Source organism: Cibotium barometz, chromosome 11 (genome assembly GCF_041138505.1).
Source record: "Cibotium barometz isolate CiBa-2024 chromosome 11, ASM4113850v1, whole genome shotgun sequence".
Lineage (NCBI taxonomy): Eukaryota > Viridiplantae > Streptophyta > Polypodiopsida > Cyatheales > Cibotiaceae > Cibotium > Cibotium barometz.
Genome location: NC_141056.1, coordinates 30,774,553 through 30,786,595, shown reverse-complemented (window position 1 = coordinate 30,786,595; position 12,043 = coordinate 30,774,553). Strand labels below are relative to the sequence as shown.

General features: G+C 41.7%; 1 protein-coding gene across 2 annotated transcripts; it reads right to left on the bottom strand.

Annotated features, from left to right (window-relative positions):
* Nucleotides 1-284: 284 nt before the first annotated feature.
* Nucleotides 285-8,743, bottom strand: LOC147634051 (transmembrane 9 superfamily member 1-like). 2 transcript variants are annotated; one of them, XM_086805150.1, is made up of 13 exons: nt 8,577-8,743; nt 8,069-8,264; nt 7,018-7,122; nt 6,862-6,879; nt 6,676-6,770; nt 6,430-6,582; nt 6,084-6,215; nt 5,815-5,981; nt 1,920-2,014; nt 1,680-1,810; nt 1,295-1,537; nt 920-1,193; nt 285-828 (listed from the first exon to the last, which is right to left on the bottom strand). In XM_086805150.1, the coding sequence occupies exons 1-13, from the start codon at nt 8,670-8,672 to the stop codon at nt 761-763; spliced, it is 1,773 nt and encodes a 590-aa protein (XP_086661276.1). In that variant the 5' UTR covers nt 8,673-8,743; the 3' UTR covers nt 285-760. The 2 variants fall into 2 exon arrangements, with proteins under 2 accessions (XP_086661276.1, XP_086661277.1); XM_086805151.1 differs by having other exon boundaries at nt 7,035-7,122; nt 8,577-8,732.
* Between the last annotated feature and the right edge of the window lie 3,300 nt (nt 8,744-12,043).

Sequence of the window (12,043 nt, the reverse complement as noted above, 5' to 3'; positions counted from 1 at the left end):
AACGCTGCTCTGTAATGATGACTGTGTCATCTCTGCACACAGCCCATTTCCCGAGTTTCATGCTTTCACTACCTAAGAAAATAACTCAAATATGATTTGTCTTCAGATTTATAGCAAAGATAACCTAAAGACTATTTGAAAATTGGCAACCCACCCCCACGAGGTGCACACATGCATCCAAGTTGATGACACAAGTTGCACGCACCTAAAAACATATCCCCAATTTCCTACAGAAAACTTACCTCAAGACCATTGCATGAAGGACACAAGAACAACACACCATCGAAAGACAAGATAAAAATTGCTTCGCTTTGTAACTCAGCCATGTCTGCCAATATTATAAATTACCCACAGATAGCCAAGCCTCAAACGCACCCTCAATATGCGCGTTCAACATGCTGAACCATCATTTAGCAATCACTTTAAACTGGCTTTTACTTGACATTGCTCCTTTCCACGTGTCATATCAAAGTAAGGCACCCATTCCTCAAGGCTTTTCATGTCGATATCATCCCGTCATTGAAATGTCACATTCTAATCATCAGCAAGAGACACATTGATACAGATGATCCTGTGCCATGGCAGCAATTTAGCGAAGTCGGGCAGCTTAACGTGTGTGAGCTTTAGGTTCCCCAAAAGAACTCCCAAAATGGCTAGGCTGCAACCAGCTATTACATGGTATCAGCAATTATTATTTCCCCTATCAAAGTGAGTATGCTCGCTTTGCAAAGCATTCACCACTTGATTGGCCCATAAAGTTTCAATCACACTTGATGTTCCTGTAAATCCGCCTTACAAACATGGAAGAACCAAGATAGCCAACAGCACCTGATATACGCAGAATAAAATCTTTTAATTAATTAGTACAGAGACCATAACTGAAGCAGTCTACTTACAGAAGGAACAGGTAAGCACTTACCACACAATATACCGAGTCCAAGGCAGAACATGAGGGTGTAGCCAAAGTAAAAGCTCGTCTGGAAGAAACCCGACATCTTCGTCTTCATGTAGTAGTAGTATATAGAGTAGAAGTATACATACACAGCAGTTGATGCCGCAGAAAAGAAGGACGTCCATTGCCAATGGTAGTTTTCAGCATTGAGCAAAAAGTATGTCCCCACTATCGTGACACAAATGGTCACAATAATGAGGATCATGAAGACCAAGAGCATGAATCCATACACATAATAAACCTGGAACACAAAAGAAGCATGAGAATATAAGATAAACAACAGCTTTAGTGAACCCCATACGGCTGATACTATGTGGACAAAGCCTGTGGCAAACTGCCTACCTTGTAGTTCCAAAAGGATGTGAAGATAAAGTACATCTCGATGAAGATGCTTCCAAATGGCAGTAACCCTCCCATCAGCGATATCATAGAGGGTGTCAGATACCACTTTTTCTCAGGAATAGGTCTAGGAATCGTCTTGACTCGACAAGGGTTGTCTGGAGCACCACTCCAGTTCCTACCAATCACTGTACCAAGCAGTGCTAGAGGGAGAGAGATAAAAGCCCATATGATAAAAACCACCACCTGGAGCATAACACAAGCATGAAGAGCAACTTCACTAATCAATCTGTCTTACATCGATAATCTGTGCGATCCCTGTGAGGAAGTTAGCACACATTGTATGTGCTTATAAATAGGTATATCATTAATCATAACACAAACGTACCATGGTGCCAAAGGGGATGGCTGCCAAAGAACGATAGAAAATTGCTACTATGTTCAATGCAAAACCAATGCCGAACCACATGAATGGAAATAGGGAAGCTGTAAGGAGCATCGACTTGATCCAATGTTTGCCTGTGGAGCATCAATTATCAGCTGCTTCAGCATACAAACTTCTTTAAGTCTTCAATATGCTTCATAAAACATTTAATAGCCAGATCTGGAAAAAAAAATCTATTCATACCATCATTGCGTGCGTAGAGGCCTCCACTCACATAACCAGCTATGAAGGATGTAAATGCATAACATATGATGAATACTGTCACAATCGCTCCACGTCTAGACAAACAAGAAGTGCAGAGTAAGAGTTCTTCTAGTCAATAGCAACATGGACAAGGTGTCATGCTTTCACCAGTTCTCTAGCATTAAAACTAATAAGACGGAAGGGGACTTACAAACATTCAACAGCACAAATAGCATTAAAACTAATAAGACAGAAGGGGAGTTACAAACATTCAACAGCACAAAATGCCAATAGCTTACCTCACACGATCTTAACTTTCAAATAAATTCATAATTTTAGCTAGCTGTTAATGTAGTACCTATGAGTCTGACCTTAATACAAAAAATCATCAGCTTAACACCCAGACTATTGTGCATCTACGTCACCATCCTCTTAACTCCCAAGAAGGACCTAAACTCATGCACAACCCCTATCGGGAAGTTCACTTCCACTCCACTTGGAAGTTTATACCTCACCTACTACACAACCATGATCTCCAACCCCATCCCGCACTTGGATGCCACGTGGACATATCTGAACAAGAAGGTGTAGGACCTCGAGTGGAAACTGGCCCCATGTGAGCCCAGTCCGGGACAAATCAGCCAGGGTTCCACTCTACGCATCCAAGGTCAGGTGTGTGTTGTCCTACACATGAAGCAATGCCAGTCCGTGTACTGCGAGTCTCCCTCTAGAATGATGTCAAGTAGTCTTGAGTATTTGGTTTGCAACCAGATACCATGCATCTGTCTAGAAGCATGTAGGTTGCATGTAGAAAGGGGCCAGCCCTTGGGGCTATCCCAGAATAGGGATGCATTGGACATCGGGCAAGCTTTGTGCCACCCCAAGGGGCCAGGAAGGCCCCAAGCCTTGCCCACCAGCCCATAGAAGGGCTGGGCAGGCTGTTGGCCAGCCCAAGGGGCCTGGCCAGGCAGCCGACAGGCAGCCCAGCCAGGCGGCCAGGCCTAAGTGCTGCCCAGCACCCAGTCAGCCAGGGCCACGGAGCTGCCCAGCAGCCTGCACAGGGGTGGCCCAGCAGCCAGGATGATGCGCAAGGTGGCCAGCCGGTGTATGGTGTGAAAGCGCTGCATTAAAAGGCATTTGAACCAGGTCATGGAGAATTAAAACAGGCAGACCCCTGTTTGGGCCAGCCGACCAGCTTATAGAAGGGGTATAAATACCCAAGACCAGAAATCAGTCATTTATCTCATAATTCACAAAGGGTAGGTGTGTTCCAAGGGCCAGGACAGCCTAGGGGAGTGCTCCAGCCAAGGTGAAGAATGCAAGTCAAGAACCAGTCTTTATTTACAGATTTACATCATTCTAATAAAGCAAATACACCATTCGTGGTGGGGGCCCTACAGAGGGTATTCGTGACCCAATAATGTGTCCTCTTCTCCCTCTCTCTCTATCTATTTCTGCACATCTTCTATGTTGTGTGTTATATCTTCGTCACGAACAATTGCTGAATTCTGAGCATTGAAGTTACCGATTCTTCCACCAAGCTTCCGCATGTTACATTGGTATCAAAGTCTTCTTCAAGTGTGAAGATTCATCCAAAAAACCAGGAAAAAAGAAAGAAAAGTTTTTTCTCGCTTGTGTGGTTGTTCTCTAGAATCTGACAGACCACCCCTTTCAGTGTGACTCCTGTCTCTAGAAGGACGGTTGGTTTTCAGCCTCCGGAAAGTCTCCCACACACAGATTGGATGGTCAAATTGCGTTCCAGAAAGAAAGTGCATATTCCCGGTATGGCAAGCTTTGACGAAGAAAGAGAAAGACGAACTTCGGAACAAAGGGCACCAGGCAGTCCTTGGAGGGTGGCAAACATGAGTGTGCATGATATGTTCCAATAGATGATGCAAGCAATTGCAGACCAGAACACCAAATCGGAAGAGCAAAAGGCACAGATCTTGGCCTTGGAAGAGCACACCCGTTTTCTGGCCCCTTTTTCTCAGTCTCCTCCTCCCTCTCCTTCTGTTGCCTAGGTTCCGATAGCAAGTCCTCTACCGGATGACCCTTTTGAAGGGTCACGACCGCAACCGAGTTCGACCCTTAAGTTGCAGATGCAACAATGGAGATTCGATTTGATAGAAGACCATGCGGCAGCGTCCCATGCTACTGCACAAGACAACGCTAGGCGACGCGTGGAGCACTAAAGATTTCTTATGGCTTTAGACGCAAGAGCGACACCAACGGCTTTCTCGAGTCATCCTTCCCAGAGGATGAGTTTCAATAAGTATAATGGTAAACTCGACCCCACAACCCTTTATTCCTGGTTGCATCAATTTGAAGCTTATTTTGTTGCAGTTAGAAAGAATGATACTGACATGACAGAGTGATCTTGACTAGTTGGTATTTGGAAGGTGAGGCCATTCCTTGGTGGACCCGGTGGGCTCATGTCCATACCAAATTAGGTATGGCGGCTTATGTCAGGGACAAGTTTGTCCTCGATCTTAAGCGGCGGTTTGTACCGCCCCATTACCTTGAGCGATTCGAAGACAAGTTTAGGGGGGCACATCAAAACATACAACCAATCCTATAGTTTGCCAATACGATTTCGAACTTATGTTTGCAATTGGGCATATCTGACAAGGAAAAGAAAGGGCAGTTCCTTTATGGCCTTGACACACAAATCCAGTGGGAGATGCGTATGTTTCGGCTAGCCACCTTCGAGGATGCACTCTCGCTTGCACAGAGTGCTGAAATGAAGTACAATGGCGGAAAGCCCAAGACTTCCTAGCCTTCCACTCCCAAGGCATCCACCTCAAGGGGAAAAGGCCAGAACCAAATGGAGTCTTCCCAAGAGAGAGCACAAGAGCCTCTGGATCCAAGAACTCAACCAACGTGCCCAAGCTTACTCCAGACCAAAAAGCTCAGGCAGGCAAGACCGGTATTTCTTTTGTCACACAAAAGGGCACACTTTTCAGAATTGTCCAAAGAAGACTACCCTCCAAGGGGAATGGTAGTCCTGTGAGTCGGGTGCCACTTGGGGCACGCCACCCTCGTGGAGTATTGCTTTAATGTGAAAGCACAAGGCTAAAGTGGCTGATATACTTCAAGATCTGTTACCTCTCTGCACTTTAAATGCAACCAAGCCAATCACCTCCTCCAAATCACCCCCCTCCTAGTGGAGTATTTGCTTTACTGTGAAAATACAAGGCTGAAGTGGCTGATATACTTCAAGATCTGTTACCTCTCTGCACTCTAAATGCAACCAAGCCAATTACCTCCTCCAAATCTCGTAACTCTGATGTTGGTTTGATGGACTCTGAAGTTGCTCCTATTTGCTGCAGTTTTCAGGCTGGTTTTGGTCTTCACCACATCCTCTGCTACTCTTGTGGGCTTGGATCTTACCAAGGTCCTCGTGGACAACAAAGCACAACAAGGAGTCTTTTCGTTTAGTTGAACTTTCTCTTACCAAGGTCATCGTGGACAACAAAGCGCAACAAGGAGTCTTTTCATTTAGTTGAACTTTCTCAAATGAACCTAGGAGATAAACATAATCCTCAGATGGTCCAGGTAAGTTCTAAACTCAATTAAACAAAACAAAGTGAGAATCCAGTGGTTCCTGAGGCCATTCAACCACTATCCGGAGTATGTCCAAGAGAATAATGGGAAGCAACAAGCTGATGAAATCCCTATAGCAGGGCATCCTTGATCAGTCCTAAGATTGAATGTGAGAAAATACACATCACTAATCAGCTAGCACTAATCCTTTTGAAGTTCAAAAACAGCACAAGAGGTGTAAATCAGCTAATTATAATCAAAAAGGAGCTCAGCACTGCTTAATGCAGAATATGTTTCTATGAAGCATGAATGGTTTGGATACAAAGAGAGTTCTGAATCCTTAGAAGCATACCCCACATATAACATTCCAACTATTGACAGCAGGATAACCAACAGAATAAGTGCCGATAGCTGTGCCCCTGTGCCCACCAGAGCTGATAGAAGAACCAAATTTCGAGGTGAACGGAAGACATCTCCGTGCACCAATTTCCAGCCAGATTCTTCATTAACATCTCTCTCCTTTTAAAGTGGGGGAAAAAAAAAAGCTTCAATTTACTTGCTAAACACAGGTCAAATTCTTCTATGTAGCTCTTAAACAAAGAGAGGTTTACAGAAAGTCACCAATGTTTCTAGATCTTCTTCTCGAGTGTATTTTGCGTAGTCATTGCGCAGAGTTCTCATCAAGATCATTGAAACCAAACCAGTAAGAAATATGACCATCATAAAGGAGTTGAAAATTGAGAACCAGTGTATCTGAAAAGTATTCATAGAAAGGTCAGACTTTTTCTAAAACCCATGGCCTGTGCACAAGCTGCCCTTATTAGAGCGATCATTGAAAAAATGCAACCTTGAGAAAAGTAAAGACCGAAAAACAATGCAAAAACTATACCGAGTCCAAGCAAGCCCAGACTGACTAGCAGGGTCTTAAAAATATGTAGAACTGTGTAAACTCCAACGTCAACTTTACCTGATGCTCAAAAAATGGGTAGTCCAGATAGGCATCAAATCGCCTAGCAAAAGTGATATTTGTTTCCAACCAAGTGATTGAATATGTGAGTTCCAATGTCTTTCCCGGTATCAAGGGTCGAGGACTGTCTTGGGTGAGGTTGACTTGAATGATCTGATAGAGAATTAAATTAGACACCACCCCATGAAATGTGCTTCAAGCTTCCCTAAAAGCCTATGCAGAATGCTGCTTCATTCAAGCACATACCTGATCATTGTTGTATTTGATGACAAAATTCTTATGAGAGTATAGAAGCTGCTTCGAATCATCATTCATCTCAGGATGGTATTCACCAACAAATCCTGTCCATCCAAAAAGGCGATGTGAGAACACCTTTTCCCTTGATTGTAAAGATTTAATAATGTCCGTCTAATTATACATGAATGCACATACCCCACAGAGGAAGATCATCTGAAATAAAGGCCACCGAGATTGCATTGAAGCAGACAAAAATTATCAACATCAGTAACAAAATGATGTAAAGTTGTCCATAAATGAACATAGTAAAAGAAATGCAGCTTGAGAAGTGGCCTGAATTTGATCACAAACCCATGAAAAACTCGAACCAGTAAGTGTTCTCAATTGCATCCTTGAAATCTTGCGCTTTTTGGACATCCATTTCAATTTTGCAAATGGGACTTCGCTCCACATTTTCTGCAAAGCACATATTCAAAGATGAATTGGAAGGATAACCCACTAAACTCTGCCAAAGAAAAAAATGACCCCTTAAAACATTGGTCATGCACATTCCTTTGAGCTTTGACCTGAATTTAGACTGACCAGGATTCAACCCATGGATTTTAACCTCCAAACCCTGCCAAACAGAAGGTTATAGCATCTCGATTCTCATGAGACCAGATGCCTGTGAGACAAGGTAAAATCAAGACTTCAGCCTACTACCACAGTGCTTCAAGCTCTAGCCTACCATCGAGGGAGCTCGAGAACAAGCAGTTGTCAAAGATAGAGCTTTAGTCACCCTCAAGGGAGTATCTCAGTATTGAGTTGACTTCACACAAGCAGGAGGGTTCTAGTCTACCATCATAAAGCCGAATTCAGCCCAAGACAAGTGGGACGGCAAGACTAAGCTCTATTCTACCTTTGGGGAGTCTGAATTCTACCAAACGCAAGCAAAATGGCAAGATCTACAATGACGGGGAAGACAATCCTCCTTACCCCTAAGGGAGAGAGAAAGAAATAATATCCTCATGCACCACACAATAATATTAGAAAGATAAGGCAGCCAAAGGACCACTCTCACAGCCTGAATTCATGTTTTCTCTTTCTGCTTCTGTGATCCCTTAGAAAAGTTACATAAACCAGCACTGAAAGCCCTGTCAAGATGGGCCTTGAGGGTTTGGAAGAGAAACTTCATACTGCATATTTTAGGCTGTTTACAGGAGCACGCATTTATGCCACAAAATCTCAGCTATTCCTCCTGCTTGGGCAGATAATCTTTGCCATCTATTGCCCGTACATCCAAGAACTACAGACTGATTTGTAAACAGCCTTATTCTTCATAAAAAGGCACAATACCTCATTGCCAGAAGTTATATTACAGTGTTAAAAAGGCACAATCAGAAAGCCATGGATTGCAGCTTACTTTTGAATCTGACATCAATTAGGCTGTCGATCAACTCATTTCCTTCCAAGACCTCACCAAGTCCACCCCACTTGTGGACAGGGATCTCTGCTCCAGCCAGACAGAAAGGCAAACTGTAGTAATTGTAGGTCTCCTGAGGGTTGTAGTATGGCCCAACCTTGTTCACCCATAGCACAATCCGATCTTGCTCCGCATACTGCAAAACATGAGGCAAATCTTGACATCTAATCCCACATATGATAATCAGACTGTTCTCTCTCGCTCTCTCTCTCTCTCTCTCTCTCTCTCTCTCTCTAAAGAACACACACACACACACACACACACACACACAAAATGCGGATGATGAAATTTATTTGCACTACACGAATAGAGCCTTGGCAGTAAAGCAAAACTGCCAAGGTCATGCCAGCAAGTATATAAAATGGCGATCTCGCTCAAAAAGTAGACGCAGTCGAAATACAGAGGAAATTAACAGAAAACCTAATCTAAGAAGGAAATTAGAACATACCTTGTGGTCATACTCTGATGCAGATGCTGTGTCAAACAATAGGAGCAGCACGATTGGGGCCAACAGGGAAGCTGCTGACCAGGGTGATTTGCTCATGGTGTACAGCCTCCAACAGACCAAGCTGTAGTGATGAAAGAACTAAACCTTCATGGGATTAAATATTACAAGGCTCAAAAGGGGTTAAATACAAGGAGGGTTAAAAAGGATTAAATATTTTCAAAAGCTCATTTACTGTTTATTACGTATATATTAATATACTTTGTGTATTGCAAAGCCGTTATTATTGTTCATGTATTCATGTAAAGGCTATGCAATAAACAACCACTTCATGAATAACTACAAAATAATAACTAGTGGAGTTTGGCTCCAAAATTTATGAAATCCATACGAGAACAAAAGCTTCCCTTCTTGTCACTAGTTGATGGATGGCAAGCAATAATAAACAAAATAAGAAACTTCACCTGTAGGACTCTAGATCGCAAGTTGTCTCCATGGACATATAAAGCAACGAATTTGTAGTAGAGTATAGAAATGAAAAAGTTATATGTGTGTCATAAATGTGGGCATGCCTACTTAAAATGACAATAGGAATTGGTATCCTCATGATTACAAGACATGGAAAGCTTCATGTACAATAAGTCATCAAAGTATACAAATACAAGGCAGGGTCTACAAGTAGCATTAATCTCAAGGAAAGAGTGGCAAGACCCAACACCACCACCTAAAAGGGGTATTAGTTATATGGATGTGGTTGGAGGCTAACAAAAGTACACATGAGGTCCCCCCACCTTGTGAGCAAGCCGATGTTCAAGCTTGTTGTGATATCAACAAGTACTTAGCTCATGGGAGATGTTGGTGGGAAAGTTGTTGGCATGGAGAGGAAAATCCAACTAGTTGGGTGTTGTTTCGAATATAACTATAATAAAGAAGCACATAAGGTTCCTCTTGGTGGTGATAGCTTGAGTCATCCACATAAGGTAGAGTTCTCTATGTCTCGATGGAGGCAAAAGAAGATAACCTTCGTGATGGTTCTCTGTCACAAAAGACAGGGCGAAGAAGAGGAAGCTAATGTAAGAGGGAAACCTACAAACAAACCTATCTAGCATGCATCCATCCATCATATGCAAGATTCAATAGAGCACAAGTAAGAAAGAGTAGGGAAGAAGGGGAGTGTTCTATTCCCTAGGAATGATGTATTGCTTAGGGTCAAAAATGGCTTATATACAAGTGACTAGTTTACACACTAGGCCAAGCAAACTTAAAAATGATATGGCCTCTATTACTAATCTTAAGCAAGCATGTACATGAAGTCCTTAGACTTTCCCTATTTGACACATTAAGCTCAAGGTAAGGCTGCTTTATATGTTCTAGCGTTGTCTTACAAAAGATAAGTGTTCATACAAGTAGGTAAGATGGCAAAGCACCTTACGGTAGGTCAGGCGGGTGAAAACCATGTTAACCTACGGAGTGGTTAACATGGTGGTAGCTTAAGTCATCTACCTAGAGCTTCTATTTGGTAATAAAAGAACTTGTGATACAAAGCATTTCAAGAGATCTTAGTTCAAGCTTTGACACTACTATTGAGACAATTTCACCATATCCCATAATTTTCCTTGTATCAAAGGTCAATTTTAGGGGAATGAAGAAGCTTCAAATAGCCTCATGCTTCAAACAACCTCATGCCCAATTTTAGGGGAATGAAGAAGCTTCGAACAACCTCATGACCAATTTTAGGGGAATGAAGAAGCTTGAAACAGTCTTATGTACACTTTTAGGGGAATGAAGAGACAAGTTTTAACACTACTATCGAGACTATTTCGTCGTATGCCACAATTTTTCTTGTATTAGTTCTATTTTAGGGGAATGAAGAAGCTTCAACAACCTCATGTAGCTTCAAATAGCCTCATGCACAAATTTAGGGGAATGAAGAAGCTTCAAAGATAGCCTCATGCTTATAACTGCACATGCAAAATGGTAGTTGCCAATTTTCACTATAAGTTGTTTAACATATTGCCACCAAAGGTGACATTCTACATGTGCATTATCTTGGCCAATCATGAAGCTTGAGTAGCGACTTCTAAGCCCATGAAAAAGAACCACACAAAATATTCAATGTTATAGGTGTTACTTGGTACTATTGAGATCGATAATTAACATTGGTATGGAATGAACATAGAATATAGTTATTGATGTGTTAATTATAGTTTATGAGTCTAGCCACTATGATGCTCCAATCATGTTAACACTGATATAACTTCCTCATTTGACATTGAGAACTCGTCATTTACAATTTAGATAGGTGTATTGAGATCCTTGTATAAATATTTTGGTAGTAAGGAGTCAAATATTCATCTCCATCCGTATGTAAAGAAACAAAAAAACTTAATCCTTGCTTCTTAGATGGGGTTGTTGGAGTGGTCATAAGGGTTGAGGCAAAGCGAGACAAAGGATTACATCACTTCACCAATGGAGTTGGAGGGGTTCCCAATGGCAAGAATGTGCAAGCAGATGGCATGAGAGATGATGGAATGGTCGGATCTCGATATGTCGCCCATACCATCAACAAAGCACTATAAGTTTGGATCTCCTCAAATCACAAGATAAATAATGTCTTGTGAGAAGTCAAGAGCAAGCCGTGTTTGGTGTCTGTCGTCATTGCTCTCTCCATGCATAAAAAACATGCTTGACAAAATATAAAAGCTCAAATGATTAGTTAAAGAAGAAGAAGGCATACATCCTTCTTCTTTTTCTTCTTCATGCATGTGAAGAAGAAGCGTTTTTCAAAAAATTTCTTTGCCTTTCGTCGATTTTTAAAACAAATTGTGCTTCTATTTTCTCTTTTCTTCTTCTTTCTCTTTTTCTCGTTCTCTTCTTTTTCTTCTTTCTTCTTCCCCCCTTCTTTTTTTCTTCTTCCCCCTTCTTTTCTTCCTGTTTTCCTTCTTTTCTTCCTCTTTCACTACAATATATGGAGTTTTTTTTAAATGTTTTATGAAGCGTAGATATAAGTGCTATAATTAGTGTCGTTGAGTGGCACTTATCTATAATGCAATGGGTTTTTTTAAAACTTTCCTCTTTTACACTTGCTACCTATTTTCACCTTCCTTGATGTTGAGAAATTTTAAACTGTAGTGGGCTTTTTTTACATTTCTCTTTTACACTTGCTACCTATTTTCACCTTCTAAACCCAATCTCTGAAACACTCCACACTAACCAAAGGGGTTAACTCTCATCTTTTCTTAACTTCCTTTCTCTCAAGTGAAGGTAAGTGTTTTTATTCCTTATCTATATGCTTTTCATTTGTGTAAGTGTTCTTCATCAATTTCTTGCATAATGCTTACCTCCTAGCCTTCCTCTATACATACATGCTATCAATACTTCATTTCTTACAAGATTTTAGGGTTTCTAGCCTCTCTTGAAGATTTGGGGGGTTTTGCCAAAATTAGGGTTTCTAGTGTATATGTGATCCA

What these genes read in the sequence shown, in the direction of transcription:
- LOC147634051 (XM_086805150.1), bottom strand. Translation starts at nt 8,672, where the DNA reads ATGAGCAAATCACCCTGGTCAGCAGCTTCCCTGTTGGCCCCAATCGTG. An exon ending in AAGAAGATCTAGAAACATTG is followed by an intron (nt 5,982 to 6,083) that starts GTGACTTTCTGT and finishes CCACTTTAAAAG; the next exon opens with GAGAGAGATGTTAATGAAGA. An exon ending in CATCCTTTTGGAACTACAAG is followed by an intron (nt 1,194 to 1,294) that starts GTAGGCAGTTTG and finishes TTTGTGTTCCAG; the next exon opens with GTTTATTATGTGTATGGATT.